This window comes from Verticillium dahliae, genomic scaffold (genome assembly GCF_000150675.1).
Source record: "Verticillium dahliae VdLs.17 supercont1.3 genomic scaffold, whole genome shotgun sequence".
Lineage (NCBI taxonomy): Eukaryota > Fungi > Ascomycota > Sordariomycetes > Glomerellales > Plectosphaerellaceae > Verticillium > Verticillium dahliae.
Window position 1 is genome coordinate 1,429,723 of NW_009276940.1, and position 16,355 is coordinate 1,446,077.

Consider the following 16,355-nt stretch of genomic DNA (forward strand, 5'->3'; position numbering starts at 1 on the left):
GCCAGCGTCCGCCATCCTGCGCAACCTCCAACGCAAGAGCAGGCGTCTAACCTAGGTCCTGCGAGCGGTAGACGGCGACGTAGGCCACCTCCATCATGGCGCCGTAGCCACCAAGCGTCTGGTCGTTGGGATTTCCGGGCTATCCCGTGTTAGTCACAGGTTTGTTTCGTGCACTGCGCAAGGTCGTCGTAACATGGGACTTACCAGGGTCCCGCCGACGGCGACGTTCAAGATGAAGTAGACGGGCGACTGGCACAGGGCCTTCCAGATGCCCTCGCTGCCGATCCTCTGGCCGCTAACCTGGTGAAACTGCTGGCCGTCACGGAACCAGGTGATGGTCTGGACACGCCAGTCCGGCGCCGTGCGGTCAAACTCGAGCCGCCACGCATGCCAGTCCCCGTCCGGCAGCGCCGTCGGCGCCCCGATGCCCGTGGGCGTATTGCACGCGCCGCCGCCGCCCTCGCGGTCGCAGTGCACCGTCCCCGTCACCTCGGCCGCGCCGTTGACGCGCTCGAGAATGTCAATCTCGCCGCACGCCGGCCAGTCGACGCCGTGGCGCATGGCGTCGCCCAGCATCCAGAACGCCGGCCACAGCCCCTGCCGCGTCGCCGCGCCGTTGGCCCCGAACCGCAGCGTCGCCTCGGCCAACGTTACGCGGCCCGCCCGCGGCGTGAAGACGTACTTGCTCTCGATCCGCCCGCTCGTCCACTGCCCGCGCGCGTCGCGCCACGGCACCAGCTGCACGGTCCCGCCGCCGGAGATTTGCACGTTGCGCGTGTCCTCGGTGTACTTTTGCAGCTCGTTGTTGACGTGGATGTCTGTCATGTAGTTCCACGTCTTGCTGTCGACGCGGTCGCCGGCTGAGCCTGTGAATTCTTCCGACCAGAGCTGCTCGAAGCCGCCGTACGTCGGCGCCGTCCAGGCTGCCGCCAGGGGCAGGACCGCCAGGACCGTTGGCAGGAGGGCGAAGCGCATTGTGGCGGATGCTCGTCGAAGGCTGTAAGTGAGGGACGTTGGTTTGGTGAACGGTCAGGTGCCGCAAGAGGGCGTTTGGGCTGGCAAAATGTAATGAGTGAGGGAACAGAAAAATGAAGGGATACACAACTTGGTGCTCTTAAAAGAATGTCAGGCGCGGCGTGAAAGGAATGGCACGTCCAGCGAGCTTGAAATGGTGAGGATGCCCAGCGGAACACGAGGATGGGATGAAAGATCCGAGGGTCGAAGGAGGGGGTTCGTCCCGACTTCAACATGGAGGTCACGATATATATGTATAAGAAAGTCAACCGACGACATGCCCTCTATACGCCAGACCAGGCCAAGCGAGCGGAAACGCTTCACTCTCCCGGACGGGAACGCCCAAGGTCGCATCCTCAACCACCTTCCCATTCCTTTCTGGCCCAACAAGTCCAGCCCAGGCCGATGCATTGCAAAGTCATATCGGAGGACCCCCGCGGGGCGGCAGACACGCCCCTCGGGGAGGTGAGCGTGAAACGGGGATCGACGAATGGCAGGCTTCGGAGGTGCTGAGCCAAGGGACAGCGGGAGAGCGCCAGCGGATCTGGGCCTGATCGGGGCAAGACGAAGAGAAAGCACGCGGCAGGGCAGGGGAGGTGGGCTTTTGGTCGTGGTGGGGTGATGAGCAAGGTGGTTGAAACGTCAGGGGGTGGCCAATTGCGATGGCGATACGTGCCATGGCTTGCGGGAGTTTTGCTGTGTTGGGCGGCGCGCGTGCGACGTGGCGAGCCGTCGCTTTGGATTTTCTGTCTCGAAGCCGTCAGTCACATCGCTGGGCACACAGGTTCGTCTGGTGATTGGATAGGACCTTTCATGAGGCTATCTTGGCCCTTGGATGGTGTTGCCCAATAATGTAAGCCAGCAGATGCCAAGGTAGCGACAGTGGTTTCATCAACGATAAACAGCCAACGTAGGCCCAGGCCGGGACTTCTGTCAGCTAGATTGCTCCCTTGCGTCGCATTGCTTAGGTGGATTCGGTAGCAATGCCAATCTGGCCAGCGCATGCATTCCCTTGTTGGATGGACACAGGATGACAGGCCAGAAAATTGCAGTGCTCTTCGATTTGCATGGGGATGGGTCAGTCGGATGAACCCAAGGGGTTGTGGCTATATCAGCCCTAGTAGAGCTAGCATTGTGGACTCAAAGTTGCATGGCAGACTCTCCCGTTTCCCACAGTCGAAGGAACCGAGTGCTAACTTGGCATGCGTTTCCCGGGCACGTGGATCGAGGACGGACAAGGCCAAACCAGGGCCAAACACTAACTATCCTTTCACGCGGACACACAAGAGATAAAAGGGGTAGCGCACTGGCATCTGAGAGCTCGACACCCCAACTGGACCGGGCGGCGCTTCCTTTCCCATTGTGCGCTTTTTTCCAGTTGGTGGCCTTGAGGCGCGACAATGCGGAGGCCTTGGAAAAGGAGCTTGGGCGATGCCTCGTTTCAGACTCCGGCTTTGAATCCCTGTTTCGAGCCTGTTATTGGGCGTTGCTTTGCTCGTCGTCTAAAGATACCTCAGGTAATCACGTTGCCCCTATTTTCGGGGTCTGTGAGCGTATGTTCTTGAAAGAACACAGGCCCCAGCACAGATGAACATCTTTTGTTCGATGAAGCCGATATAAGGGCAGCCAAAGGCTAGAGGTTGCATCGTGCACCCAGTCACGTCCTTGACGACGTGTCTATTAGGCTCACAACTCACGCACGATGCCAAGTCCGATTCAGCACGGCGGCAGGGATCGCCATTGATACCATTGGGGCGCATCCAGCTGAATGGAGACCCACGAGGCAGCGCGATGATCAATGCCGTCCTTTACCCCAGAATACTCCGACTGTCCCCCGCATTTTGGGTCGTATGTCGAAATACAGCTTCTGCTTTGAGTCTAGAGATTAGCTTTGTCGTTAGGGACCTGCACTTACCCCACGAAGCTCGACTCGGCTCGTATAGGTTTGAATCATGAGGATCCGGCCATGTGTAGCGCTCATCGTAGATTGGTGCGGGAGAGATGCATACCTGGCTGAGTTCGGGGTCTTGGCAATGGTCTCAAACGAGAACATATGCTTAAAAGCGACCATGTCTTCATTCCGTCCGCAGTTGGCCAAACATTTGGCAGTGCCACCGTTGTCAACTACGTGGAAGCGCCCATCGTCAATCTCCAACCATGTTCGCCAGCTGGAAATTAACCCTGTTGCAGAGCCTTCTCCTTGCGAGTAGCTCGTTAGCCTTCGAGAACCCTATCCGTGCGCCGGCCCCTGATCCTTCTCTGGTGACGGCAGATGGGGTGTACTACCTGTGCGAAGATTCTCACTCGTCCCATGGTTTCGAGGAACAGGCTTGCTGACCGCATCACAGAACTTTCACCTCCTACGATAAGATCACCATTGTTCGATCAAAGACCCTCAACGGTCTGATCGACGGTGAACAGCGAACAGTATGGACAGACGCAAACACCACGCGCAACGCCAACATGTGGGCCCCAGAGCTTCACCAGATTGATAACGTCTGGTACATGTTCTACTCGAGTTGTGACTCGGCTCAGCCCTGCTGTGACAGCTGCAGCACCAGGGTCCTGCGCGGATGCGACAGTGCCGGGCCCTACGACTGCCAGTTCGAGCATCTCGCGGATCTGATCCCTCCAGAAGGGCAGCGCGGCGGTCGCGACGATAACTTTGCCTTCAGCATCGACGGCACCTTTCTCGAGGTACCGGGTTTCGGGCGCTACCATGTGCTGAGCATCCGTGACAAAGAGTTCAACCAGGCGCTAGCCATCACGACGCTCGACACGCATGAGTGGACGGTCGGCGCGTGGCATGTCATTTCCATCCCCGATCAGCCGTGGGAGCGGAACGTCACGGGAGCTGCTTCGATTCCTCAGGCCGATTTGGTCGGTGTCAACGAAGCCCCTCACGTAAGTCCTCGCAGCCTACCCCGATACCACCACGACCCAACAGCTGACCCCTATCCAGCCCCTTGTTCACGGGGACGATCTCTGGCTTTGTTACTCTGGGTCCAACTGCGGAACGCCCAATTACTCCCTAGGTCTCCTCCACTGGAACGGTGGTGACCCTCTGCTGGCCTCGTCTTGGGACAAGACGGGCCCGATCTTCGCACAGGCCAACGGTCTCTACGGCACGGCGCACAACTCGTTTTTCACGTCTCCCGATGGCACAGAGATTTGGAACGCGTTCCATGCCACAAAGCAGGCTGGTGGTTCCTGTGGAGGGGATAGGTTCACATCGGCTCACATTGTCACCTTTGACGAGAACAACGTGCCAAGCTTTGGGGAGCCGCGCCCCATCGGCGAGGTCCAGGTGCCTCCCAGCGGAGAGCCGGCATGATATGCATTTGCTCGTCGGAACGTTGCAAATAGACCGCAACTTATTCAAGCCAGCATGTGCGAATCCATACGAGACACACACCTCAACGGAGCGCGGTTCTAAGACAGGTGCTCCAGGTCACACTCGAGAATCCACCTCATGACGGAGATCGCCATGTCCTTGGCCGCTGCCTCTGTCGAGGTCGCCTGGCCGTTATCCCAAGTCAACTCCTCAATCTGAGCCCGGTAGCCGGAGCCCTTTGACTCTGCGCCCTGCTGAGACGAGATTCGGCCCTTGATCTGAAACTGCTGATTCGCGGTCCAGCTGCGATACAGTGACACCAGGAAGATGCCGTCGGCGTCTGGTCCTTCTGCCCGGCTCATCCAGCGATCTTCCATGGAGAGCGGCTGGAAACCCTTGAGGAGTTTTGTGACGTCGCTCTGTGAGAGGTCTAGCTTCCACTCTGAAACGATAGGATTTGACATCGGATTGACTTTCCAGGTTTCCCCAACGACTCTTTCAAAGGGAACGCCTGGGAACCCTTGAGTGGGGGTTGATGTGGAAGCCATGTCGTTCGCTGCAGTGTTCAGCGAGAAGGGGTCCTGGAAAGCGGACGAACATGCAGAGCAAGCGTTGGTTAGTGACGATGGCTTGACAACGCGGGTTCAGCTCGGTCGCCGAGAGCTGGGGAACTGCGGCTTTATACCTCTCTGTCTACAGGGAGGGAGGCAGCAATGCAATCCGAGCCTGGCTGTGATTGGCTTGCAATGCCCCCTCTTTGACACACTATCGTGGCTTCAAGAGCTGAAGTTCATTCCCCTGGGCTGACTAAGATGAACGGCTGAGCCTGTTGAAGCTGACAATATGCCTCTAATAGCCCACGAGGGTCTAAGTAAGATTTAACCAGGGCCTCTGGTTTGTCGACGATTGATGTCTGAGTGCGAACTTCAATGCACTCAGAGTCATAGAGATGGGTTGGTGGGATTGGCGTGCATCAATTTTGCTAGCAATAAACCCTGATGCCGATGGAGGACTTGCTGTTGAATCATGAATGGTGCTCTTATGCATGAGCGGTCTGCAACCTTCACTGCAGGACGAAGGCATGTTCTTTCGGGGCGGTAATGCGATATAACGATGATACAGACAGCAGAGGCACGATCCATGTTGCTACTCGATCTGCATATACTATACCGGATAAAGATCGTAGGGTCCTACCACTTCTATAGACTTTGATTTCGGGTCTGATGCATGTCGCATCCCGAACTTCAAGCAACAAGAGCCTCACGATCTGCGCAGGTTTGTGGACTAGTCGCGGAAGCGTTTGTTGGCTCAAACAATGGCCTGACCTTGCATTGAAGGTATTGCCAAACTACCACCGCGTCAACTCTTGATACTAGCGCCAGGTGTCTTTGGTCTTCTCATAGGCTCATAATCATGGTGATTGACACCCAGGTAACGACAATGTAAACTGTCATCGAGATCACGCTTCAGCATGGAAAGTATTGGCGGACGAGTGGATCGGATCATATTCGGTCGTTTACTTCGACTTGAAGCATGTGAAGAGTTAGATGATGACGGTGATCTGGGTGATCTAGAAAAGCGGGCGTTCCTTCGGGACATGTTCGAAAAGTCAACGTCTAGTCGCGTATGTGTTCGAGTACGAGGTAAACAGATGGAAGCGCTCGACGTGCAAACAAGCGGGGATGGTTAGTGATGGAGACCAACATATCAAGACATCAGTAGCCCCATGGCGACTCCCTTAGTTTGAGCAAGGACGAACATGTGATTTCGATCATTTGACCAAGTTCAACATGATCGAATGTAGTGGGGCCATCATTGCAGTCCGGCACATTGGGCTCTAAGTGGAGCGTCGTATGATGATGAGAAATGTTCCTCGCATTGGACAGGCGGAGTGACAGTGTTTGGATTATAGAAGATCTTCAACGGCGATCCGAATGATGGGACCCGACGTCCACGAGCAGTGTTCCGCAATGCCGAGACCTCGCGACTCAGCATCCGACAACCCCGACGGCAGACGACTCCGTAGCCATGACAGGCACAAAGCGGATCTCTTTTAATTGACAGACCCTCCTTCTAGCTCGAAATCAACCTTATTTGGGTGACTTCCGTGCGTTTTCATCATCGCATCCCCGCATCACCCCAGCATCCGCTACCCAGTATGCCGGAGCCTCCCCCTCCGCGACAGCCAAAACCGCGCCCGGGTCCGACGTCCCGCCCGTTTTCCAATAATTGCAGATGATCTCTGAGCTAATTACCACGCAACCCATCGCGTCATTTCGTTCCATGGCATATAAGGACAGGCTGGTAGACGAGCGGCCTACTGCCACCCAAGCCCGGGGTGCAGGGACGGATCTTCAAGCCGAACCAGACTTGACGAGTCGATTTTCATCACTAAGCCATGCGGTCAATTGCTTTCTACCTCCAGTTTGCGCTCGCTGCGGCGGCAATCGTCAAGAGGTGCCCTCAGCAGCCTGAGGAGCCTGGCACGGGGAACACGACAACAGTGTATGAGGCCGAAGATGCTACACTGGTCGGCAGCACAAGGGTCGCGACCGAGCTTGCTGGATTCACTGGTGAGCAGATGTCTTTCGAAACATAGGGTCGATAAGATTCTTCTGCTGACACAACGCCTCAGGCACTGGCTACGTAACCGGCTTCGAGGGACCCAACGACAAGCTCACCTTCACTGTTACGAGCGCGAAGCAGGGCCTCTACGATCTCACCATCCGCTACGCCGGTATCTACGGCAACAAGTATACCAACATTGTCCTCAACAACGGTGGCACTGAGCAGGTCTACCTTCCCGAGACCACTGACTTCCAAAATGCCGCTGGCGGACAGGTGCTTCTGAATGCTGGCGACAACACGATTGACATCCTGACCCACTGGGGATGGTGAGTTCCGTCCGACCTCTTGATGGTGTCTGGCACTAACCAGATAGGTACCTCATTGACTCGATCACCATTGCACCCACTGCCCCTCGCGGACCGCACAATGTCAACGCCAACCTCGTGAACCCTAATGCCGATGCCCCTTCTAAAGCCCTCTACAGCTACCTCCGCTCCATCTACGGCAAGAAGATCCTCTCGGGTCAACAAGAGCTCGAATGGGCCGACTGGCTTCAGCAGCAGACTGGCGAGACCCCGGCTCTTCTTGCGGTTGACCTGATGGACTACTCTCCTTCCCGTGTCGAGCGTCAGGGCCAGGTCGCTACCACTGTCGAGGACGCCATCGAGTTCCACAACCGCGGCGGTATTGTCTCTGTGCTTTGGCACTGGAACGCACCCGTTGGTTTGTACGACACCCCAGAGCAACGTTGGTGGAGCGGCTTCTACACGGCTGCTACTGACTTCAACGTCGCTACTGCTTTGGCCGACACGACCAACGCCAACTACACGCTTCTGATCCGTGATATTGATGCCATAGCTGTTCAGCTCAAGAGGCTTGAGGACGCTGGTGTTCCCGTGCTCTGGCGCCCACTTCATGAGGCCGAGGGCAAGTGGTTCTGGTGGGGTGCCCAGGGCCCCGAGCCCGTCAAGAAGCTGTGGAACATTCTGTATGAGCGCCTCGTTAACCACCACGGTATCAACAATTTGATCTGGGTGTGGAACTCTGTTGAGGCGGACTGGTACCCCGGTGACGCGACGATCGACATCCTCAGCGCAGACGTCTATTCCCAGGGCAACGGCGTAAGTTGAACGACTACCTTCGCAAGCAGCAGAGAAACAAGGCTAATTAGCGTCACAGCCAATGTCCGGCTTGTACAATCAGCTCGTCGAGCTCGGCAACGACAAGAAGTTGATTGCGGCATCGGAAGTCGGTGCCGCGCCGCTTCCCGACCTTCTACAACTCTACGAGGCTCACTGGCTGTGGTTCGCCGTATGGACCGCGCCCTTCATCAACGACCCTGCGTGGAACAGCCTCGATGTTCTTCGAGAGGTAAGAATTGGCCAAAAGAGGTGCAGCATTGCTGAACACTTTGCTAACAGCCATACGCAGGTCTACGGCAGCGATTATGTTCTGACGCTCAGCGAAATCCAAGGATGGCAGGCAGCACATAGCTGAACGCTCCACCTTGGATAAAAATATGAGCCGTCATCTCATTGAATCGCAAGTTCGCGTCTGTTTCCCGTTCGTATAGTGGCCAAGCCAAGGGGTGTTGGACTTGACATCTCAGGAGCACTCGTGTTTCAATGTATCCAGACGGCGAATGAGATACAGATTTGATTTGTAGCTGCTCACCCCCAGACTGCGATGTAGGCAAAGCATTATGCACGATTGATGAAGTAAAGTGCGGGCGTCTGTTTACCTCGTATGGGCGCCTGCTTCGTTCTCCATGACCTGTAGACGACGCATCTCAAGCTCGAAGGGAGTAAAAGGCTGCGCCTTGAGATCGGTCTTCATCACGACGAGTGATTGCATAACCCCAGGACTCAGGCATGCTAAAACCGCCATTTACTGACCTCCGCCTGCTCGTGAGGGGTAGCCAAGGCTCAGCAAGGGCATACCATCCTTTCCCAGAATTATACCCTGTTGGGTAGTGACCGTAATGGAGATTCATGCAGCGACACCACCTCTAACCAGCGATGATCTTCACCCTACATAACCTTATCACGAGAATGACCCCAGCACTGGCCCCGGAATTGAATTTTCCCTCCCAGGAGCATCGAGTAGTCAAGGGCCACACCATCGGCGCATCTCAAGCTGGATCCGCAGTAGAAGCTACGTTTTCCTTAATTTTATCTATTATTTCCTATTATTAAGTTATTCACTTTAAGGCTAGAAGAGTAAATCTAACGCGCTAGAGACTAGAGAATTATTAAGCGCGTTAGAGCGGCTATTAACCCTAGCAATAGCTCCTAATATTAGTTCTTACGGCTATTCTATCTATAAAAGAAAAGAGAGCTAGTATTAAACTAATATTAGGGGATTCCCTAGGGCTATAATTAGGATAGTAATATCTAGGATTTATAGCTCTTAGGAGCAACGTGAATCACGCCTTACGTAATCGGTGAATTAGACAGGTATATCTAACTCATATAGGTAGCAGTAATTCAGACATAGCATTAATTAATCAATTAAAAACTATTAACTATTGTAAGCCTTATAATATATACCCTACCAATTTAGAGCTCGCAAGCATAGTAGAAGCACTAGATTAGGGTTCATATAAGCAGTGAAGCCCTCTCAATATAATAATAAAAATGCTAAAGCCTACGAGACGTTAGTGAAGGTCCTGGTCACTAGCTCTAGGAAATTGCATGTCAATATTCACATTATCAGCCTGGTGGTCTTAGCTTTCATCAAGGCAACCTGTGCCCAGCTCTCCGTTATCCCTAGTGTCGAATTCATCCCGATAGGCGATGGGACTTTGGATGTGTCGAGCTTCTCCACTATCATTGTTGATCACAAGTTCGCAAATTCCCGCGATGAGGATGGCGTAACACTTATCCCTCCAACCCTCACGGAGTTCGCCAAGACATTCTCGCAGGATTTAGCTTCGGTTCTCGATTGGAGACTGTCAGTCGAAACCGCTGGTTCAACCAACTCATCAGCTATTTTCTCAACGCTTGGAGACCCAGGCGACTTTCTCGACGCCGCTGGACGACCTACATCAGAGGGCTATTCCCTGGACTTCTTTCCTACTGGCATTACCATAACCGGTGTAAGCCCACTCGGTGTTTGGTGGGGCATGCGTACGCTCCTTCAACATCTTGCGGCAAATGGCACTGGGACGGCTCCCCTTGGGCGGGTTGTAGATAACCCTGGCTGGGCCACGCGGGGAATGATGGTGAGTGCTGATGATCAATATGATGATCTCCTTGCTGATCCTATTCCTAGCTTGACGTAGCCCGACACTATTACCCGATTGAGTTTTTGGAAGAAATGTGCGCGTACATGTCCTTTTATAAGCAAAATACCTGGCATATTCACCTCAGCGACAACCTCTGGAACAATGTCCGATTATATAGCTACGAACACCAGCAGGGGCTCTATGCTGCCTTCCGACTTTGGTCGGATGATCCAACGGTAGAAGGCCTCAACACCCGTCGAAAAGAATCTTACACTCGGGAAGAGTTTGATCGCCTGCAGTACACCTGCTCTTCGCGTGGAGTGACGATTCTTCCGGAAATTGAAGCGCCAGGACATGCTTTGGTCATCTCCCAATGGAAGCCTGAAATTGCTCTTCCTACTGACATGAGTCTGCTCAACATATCACATCCGGATACAATACCGACGGTCAAGACGATCTGGGGGGTCTTTTTGCCGTGGTTTCACACAAAGGTTGTCCATATGGGGGCTGATGAGTATCGCCACCCAACGCTCTCCGACGATTTTCTGGCCTCCGAATACACCCGCTTCGTCCAGGGGATCAACGACTTCATCGTTGCGAAGTCTGGCAAGCAAACCAGGATTTGGGGATCTTTCCCTCCCCGCCAGGGCGGCAACACGGACAAGGGGGTCTCGATCCAGCACTGGGCACCCTGGGAAGCCAACCCACAGTGGGATTTCCCCCAGAATGGCTACAAGGTTCTTAACTCCGGCGACCGAGCCTACACAGTGGGCAAGTGGTCGGAGCCGTACCCTCAAGAGCTCGACCTCGATTTCATCTTCAGCGGGAATCCCGAGGGCGGCCCGTTCTATCCGAACATCTTCGATAACAACAACGCGACAAACAATGCTCCTCTTGACGATCCGAATATTCTCGGCCACATTGCTGCTCAATGGAACGACTTCTGGCCAAACGCGACAACGGTCCTCGAGGCCTACTACCAATGGAAAGACGGCATTGCAGCAGTAGCAAATCAGCAGTGGGGCAGCAAGCTCTTTCGCGAAGACTATGCCGACTTGTATGCTGTCCTCCAGCCCCACGCCCCCGGACAGAACCTTGATCGTCGTATTCCCTCAGTCAGTCCTACTATTGTGGATTACGACTTTGTCAAAGGTCGCCGTTGCAACGGCAAGTACAAAGATGAGTCTGGAAACAACTACCATGCGGTCTCGACATGCTCCAATTCAGACGAAGGAATCATTCTTCAGCCTGGGTGCGAAGTGAATACACCTCTCGACTCTAAGGGCCGAAACTATACTCTGAGCTTCAGTATCAAACCAACCAGTGACGTCAAAGGACCTATTTTGAGGTAGAGATAGCGAACTATGGTTCGGGAATGGTACCTCGAACGCTGTGATGCTTTTCTCGGGAAAGAGTGCGTATGCCTTGAATTATACGTTCCCAATCGGCGAGTGGACAGAGGCAAGTCTCGCAGGGCAAGGCAGAAGTACGTAACTCGATGTAAGCGAGGGGCCCATGGAGTTTCTGACAATTCTTGGCTGGGAGGGGGACAAGAATGTGTGGACATACATCGGCATCGAGGCGCCTTTGAGAACTATCGGAGGTGGAAGTTTTGAGGGTGCCATCGGGAAGATGATACTTGTCGATGATGCCTGAATATTACATCAATGTATCGGGCTATACATAAAGGAGATTCCACCTTCCCTGACCATCCCTTTACAGGGTTGCCACCAGTTAGGTTGGCTACCGAGCAGGCTAAAGTTCAACAAGGCACCTGTCTATTGCGAATCCCAGAAGATGATTGACTAAGCGTAGCTAGAGGAGCCTGGAAGTTGTTGTCCCATCATCTAGCGCATCAATAGGTAGGCTATGCGTGCAATCGAACTTTGAGTCGATTGATCTGGGGTCAGAAGCCCTGGCCATACTACTCTGAGTCGAGCTCTGGATAGTGCCTGTAAATGCCGTCTCCGTACTTCTGCCTCCTCTCACTTGCGAGGTATTCCTTAATCTTGGGGCGTTCCTTGACAGCATCGTAGAGCTTGAAGACCCCATTAAATCTGCTACTGTCCTCCAGTTTGGCCAATGCCTTGGGGAAGGCGAATTTGACGCCGTCGATGCACTGGCATATGGTCAGCAGCGGGACTTTTATCAAAAGAAGTTCAACCCACCTGGAAGAGGACCAGATCAGCGTACGTGAGCGACCCGCCATACAGCCACGGTCCCTCTCCGCTGGCCTCACCCTTGAGGACGCGCTCAAAGTAGCCAAGGAACTTGGGAAGTCGGTTCTCAACGTAGTCCTTTGCTCTTTTCTTTGACTCCTCCTTCTGGTCCTCATAAGTGAGGCCCGTGGCGATGGGGTGGTGTGTGTCGTGGACCTCATTGCTCAGGCCATCTAGCGCCGTTAGAGCTAGCTGGTTGACGTGATAAACCCCGTCATTCTCATCTCCGGGCTTGGGTGCTAGGCCGTGACGGATTCCGAGGTACTGGAGAATGTTAGGCACCTGTGAGATGAGAAGGTCGCCGTGTTTCAGGATTGGCGGTGCGAAAGGAGGAGGATTCGAGGCGTCCCCTGTGTTGGTGTCGGCGGTATGCTTCAAAACCTCGTCGATTCCATTTTCAGCTGCTGCAGTGTCTGTATATGAGGCTCCAGCTTCTTCAAGGACGAGGCGAACATGCTCTCCCCGCCCGGGAACGCCAGGCCAGTAGATGAGGTTGTAGGAGACGTCCTTGGCCGTCTTTGTTCGCTTCGCAGAGGGAGATGTAACAGACATGATTTTAATACGTGGATCGTGGTTTCCGGTATCGTATCAATCGATGAAGAGAGATATTGAGCTTGAAATTTCGATGCTAACAGGACGTCGTGTGTGAAGTTCAAGTCGAAAGCCGAAAGCGCTGAAGCAGTGCCGACCCATCAGAGAGTGGGGTAAGGCGCCGCCGGAAGTGATGTCATGTGTCGGAATTGACTGTCGCTGCATCAGGTTGCACTATTTTGACGTCAAAATTGTGTAACCTTGTTCCTGATAGGGAGGTCTCTACTCCGAACCAGATGAGAGGTATGCAAGCCCAAACTTAGTTCGTAGCACGCAGGGTAGGGCACGGGGTTGAGGTGTGTTCATTGGAGACGACCGGCACCGCTACAGTGATTTCACTCTACCACTAAATCTATCCACGAAGAAGAAAAAAGAAAATGATTGAGCTTTACTACAGCGTGCGACATGAAGCATCTAGAGCTGGTAAAGCTGCTCCAATGAGTTGAAGTCATTGTTGTAGGCCGATAGCAATGCCTGATGATACATTGAAGGTTTGATTGGCACGACATGCGTTCGTGATCGGGCGTGTCTGCTGTGAAAACCCGGCTTATTATATGGGTTTGTGTAGCAGTTTGATCGCGATCTCCAGGGATTTCAGCTATTTGCCTGATAGATTGGCCAACGACACGGGAATGTCGCGTCGTACCAACCCCTGCTCATCGAAGGCCTGGATGCATCCCGTCGATCTGGATGCGCAGCGTCAGCCCTGTTGACATCGTACCAATAGTGGCCGGATTCTGCCCCAATTATCGAACGACTTGGCTTCCTCGGACTTTCTACCCCTCGTTGAGTCGGATTCACTTTCGGCTGAATGCGTTGGACCACGACTACCGATTTCTACGTTATATGCTACTGCACATGCCGAGTCTGGCTCTAAAAAGCAGTATCGTGGCTTGCAGCCAGATCAAATGTCATTGTCTAGGTATGTGACGGCTGCGGCTCATGCTATCGTCTGTGATACTGTGCCCTGGTCTGTGAGATGCAAACTCATCTCCGCACGTCTCGAGTCATGGCACGCTGTCATGTCATGACAAGAGATAGCAGAAGCCCCGGTTTGTGTCAGTGTCTGGGCGAGAACGCTCGAACGAAGCTGCGGTAATACTACTCTTCTCGCTCGACCAAAAACATGGCTAAAAGATTTGTCTACCCGGCTGTTCGTTCCATCGAATTGTGAATCAAGCGCAAGTTGGCTATCATCTGAACGAAGTCGTATCAGTCCATGAAGAAGCTCGGAGACTCGGCTAGCCAACCACCCTACCAAAGTTGTACGGGAACATCACATGAACACAAGCTCCCAGCAGGGGTTTCTCCTCCACGACCATTCCTTTGTTCTCGGAGTAATTATTTGGGACCCCAACGAAACTCCACTGAGTTTAGCTCGTCGTGGGGTATTGACCGCCAGCAATACACGAAACTTACCCTAGCCTGATCGAGCAGTGCTGCCGCCAAATCGCAACTACCGAACCAGGGCGTCGTCAGCCAACTCCCCGCTTCCAAAAACGCCCCTTTCGATTTCTCCTGAATCTCGGCATAGGGGCAAGGCAATCCATATGAAGGACCTGACATTCTTGGTTGATAAGTTCTATTCCGGGTCAACATGGGATGACCAGTGATATAAAGCCAATTTCTTTTCGCATGCTAAGTGATCTGACTGCTCTTGGTGTGTTATTTCGCATACAATCTTCTGCCCGTCTCTCTGCTCAGGCTTAAGAGCAACCCTGCACATTAAGTCAGTCTTTTAAACCATTTTATGCAGCATGGTTCGTTCTGGTCACCTAATCTTCCTGTTGCTTGGGTTGGCGACAGCCACATGCAAGCTCTCTATCAACACTCCTGCTGCATTTGAGGAACGATGCAGGAACCAGCCGGCATTTCTTAGAATTCCGAACTCCAATGCCACATCAGCGGAGTTTGTGCCTGCAGGAACTACTCTCCTTTTTCCAAATGCCGTGCCGAGCTGTGGTCGCACCTCTCAAAATGTTACCATCGATCTCTGCCGTGTTACAGCCGAGGTGGCAACCTCTGCTCCATCGGGCATCAAAATGGAGACTTGGCTGCCGCTGAACTGGTCTGGGAGATTTCTGAGTACCGGCAATGGTGGCCTTGGAGGGTGTATCCAATGCGAAGACATCCAGTACGCCGCCTCGCTGGGCTTCGCAACTGTCGGGACAAACAACGGACACGACGGCGGAGATGGATCGACATTTACTCAGCTTGAAGTTGTCGAGGACTATGCCTATCGTGCGCTGCATACTGGTGTCGTCCTCGGCAAGCAGGTCTCCAGAACCTTCTACGGCAGGCCCCATACAAAGAGCTATTACCTAGGCTGCTCTACGGGTGGGCGTCGGGGCTTCAAGGAGGCTCAGAGCTTCCCTGACGATTTTGACGGCATCGTTGCAGGCGCTCCGGCATTTTCGTTCAACAATCTCACGTCCTGGAGCTCATTCTTCTATCCATTGACCGGTCCACCGACCGCCGATACCTTTGTGCCATTTAGCGTATGGCCTTTGATCGCAAAGGACATTCTAAAGCAGTGCGATCACCTTGACGGCGCTGTCGATGGTATTCTGGAGTCGCCAGATTTTTGCAACTATGATCCATCTGGTCTACTCTGCGCCGAGGGTCAAAATAGCTCCACGTGCCTGACGCAAACACAAGCGGATACGGTGCGAAGCATCTACTCTCCTCTACGCGACGTGGAAGGGAGCTTTGTCTATCCTGGCATGCAACCCGGCGGCGAGTCCACCGAGGCTGTCTTCGCCATGTTTAACGGCAGACCTTTTGGTGCGTCAGACTGGTGGCAGTACGCCATCTTCAACGACTCCAGCTGGGATCCCCTGACGTTGAAGAAGGAGGACTTTACTGTCGCTTCGCAGCTCAACCTGTTAAACATTGACACGTGGGAGGGCGATCTTTCGGCGTTCCAGAGGAAGGGCGGCAAGCTACTTCACTACCACGGCCTGGTAGATGGTATTATCACCAGCGCGAACTCGCCTCGATACTACGAGCATGTCTCGCAAACCATGAGGCTTTCTCCTTCCGAGTTGGATAAGTTTTACCGCTTTTTCCGCGTCTCGGGCATGGCGCACTGCTTCGGTGGACCTGGTGCCAGTAACATCGGCAACGGAGGATTCACCCCGCCAGGTAGCCTTAAGCCTGAAGAGAACGTTTTGATGGCCATGGTACAATAGGTGGAGAAGGGCATCGCGCCGGAGTATGTGGTCGGAACCGCCTTTATCAACGGAACACAGACCGCTGGGGTTGATTACAAACGGCGACACTGCCGCTGGCCTATGCGCAACATGCAGCGCTGCACTCCGACCAAACAAGTTAAATATAGGTGTCGGATTTAGTTGTTTGGTCCGCCGAAATCGATGGATTTAGTTATTTGGTCCTATTTGTA

General features: G+C 53.8%; 7 protein-coding genes across 7 annotated transcripts; 4 read left to right on the top strand and 3 right to left on the bottom strand.

Annotated features, from left to right (window-relative positions):
* Positions 1 to 46: 46 nt before the first annotated feature.
* Positions 47 to 975, bottom strand: VDAG_02082 (beta-glucanase; the record flags this gene model as incomplete). The annotated part of the gene is made up of 2 exons (XM_009658111.1): positions 47 to 139; positions 205 to 975. The coding sequence occupies 2 exons, from the start codon at positions 973 to 975 to the stop codon at positions 47 to 49; spliced, it is 864 nt and encodes a 287-aa protein (XP_009656406.1).
* Positions 976 to 3,171: 2,196 nt separating this feature from the next.
* On the top strand, positions 3,172 to 4,348 carry VDAG_02083 (hydrolase; the record flags this gene model as incomplete). Its single annotated transcript, XM_009658112.1, has 3 exons — positions 3,172 to 3,302; positions 3,363 to 3,918; positions 3,977 to 4,348. The coding sequence occupies 3 exons, from the start codon at positions 3,172 to 3,174 to the stop codon at positions 4,346 to 4,348; spliced, it is 1,059 nt and encodes a 352-aa protein (XP_009656407.1).
* A 98-nt stretch (positions 4,349 to 4,446) lies between these two features.
* VDAG_02084 (uncharacterized protein) lies at positions 4,447 to 4,896 on the bottom strand (the record flags this gene model as incomplete). The annotated part of the gene is made up of 1 exon (XM_009658113.1): positions 4,447 to 4,896. The coding sequence occupies one exon, from the start codon at positions 4,894 to 4,896 to the stop codon at positions 4,447 to 4,449; it is 450 nt and encodes a 149-aa protein (XP_009656408.1).
* Positions 4,897 to 6,746: 1,850 nt separating this feature from the next.
* Positions 6,747 to 8,413, top strand: VDAG_02085 (mannan endo-1,4-beta-mannosidase; the record flags this gene model as incomplete). The annotated part of the gene is made up of 5 exons (XM_009658114.1): positions 6,747 to 6,921; positions 6,984 to 7,242; positions 7,401 to 8,037; positions 8,096 to 8,287; positions 8,348 to 8,413. 5 exons carry the CDS (start codon positions 6,747 to 6,749, stop codon positions 8,411 to 8,413), a joined length of 1,329 nt encoding a protein of 442 aa, XP_009656409.1.
* Positions 8,414 to 9,552: 1,139 nt separating this feature from the next.
* VDAG_02086 (glycoside hydrolase) lies at positions 9,553 to 11,798 on the top strand (the record flags this gene model as incomplete). The annotated part of the gene is made up of 5 exons (XM_009658115.1): positions 9,553 to 9,571; positions 9,646 to 10,139; positions 10,190 to 11,394; positions 11,495 to 11,628; positions 11,746 to 11,798. 5 exons carry the CDS (start codon positions 9,553 to 9,555, stop codon positions 11,796 to 11,798), a joined length of 1,905 nt encoding a protein of 634 aa, XP_009656410.1.
* VDAG_02087 (glutathione transferase) lies at positions 11,781 to 13,008 on the bottom strand. The gene is made up of 2 exons (XM_009658116.1): positions 12,311 to 13,008; positions 11,781 to 12,261 (listed from the first exon to the last, which is right to left on the bottom strand). The coding sequence occupies exons 1-2, from the start codon at positions 12,911 to 12,913 to the stop codon at positions 12,067 to 12,069; spliced, it is 798 nt and encodes a 265-aa protein (XP_009656411.1). The 5' UTR covers positions 12,914 to 13,008; the 3' UTR covers positions 11,781 to 12,066.
* A 1,701-nt stretch (positions 13,009 to 14,709) lies between these two features.
* On the top strand, positions 14,710 to 16,143 carry VDAG_02088 (feruloyl esterase B; the record flags this gene model as incomplete). The annotated part of the gene is made up of 1 exon (XM_009658117.1): positions 14,710 to 16,143. The coding sequence occupies one exon, from the start codon at positions 14,710 to 14,712 to the stop codon at positions 16,141 to 16,143; it is 1,434 nt and encodes a 477-aa protein (XP_009656412.1).
* Between the last annotated feature and the right edge of the window lie 212 nt (positions 16,144 to 16,355).

Coding starts and splice junctions, on each gene's coding strand:
- VDAG_02087 (XM_009658116.1), bottom strand. CDS start 12,913: ATGTCTGTTACATCTCCCTCTGCGAAGCGAACAAAGACGGCCAAGGAC. Junction 12,262..12,310: donor CTGATCTGGTCCTCTTCCAG/GTGGGTTGAACT, acceptor ACCATATGCCAG/TGCATCGACGGCGTCAAATT.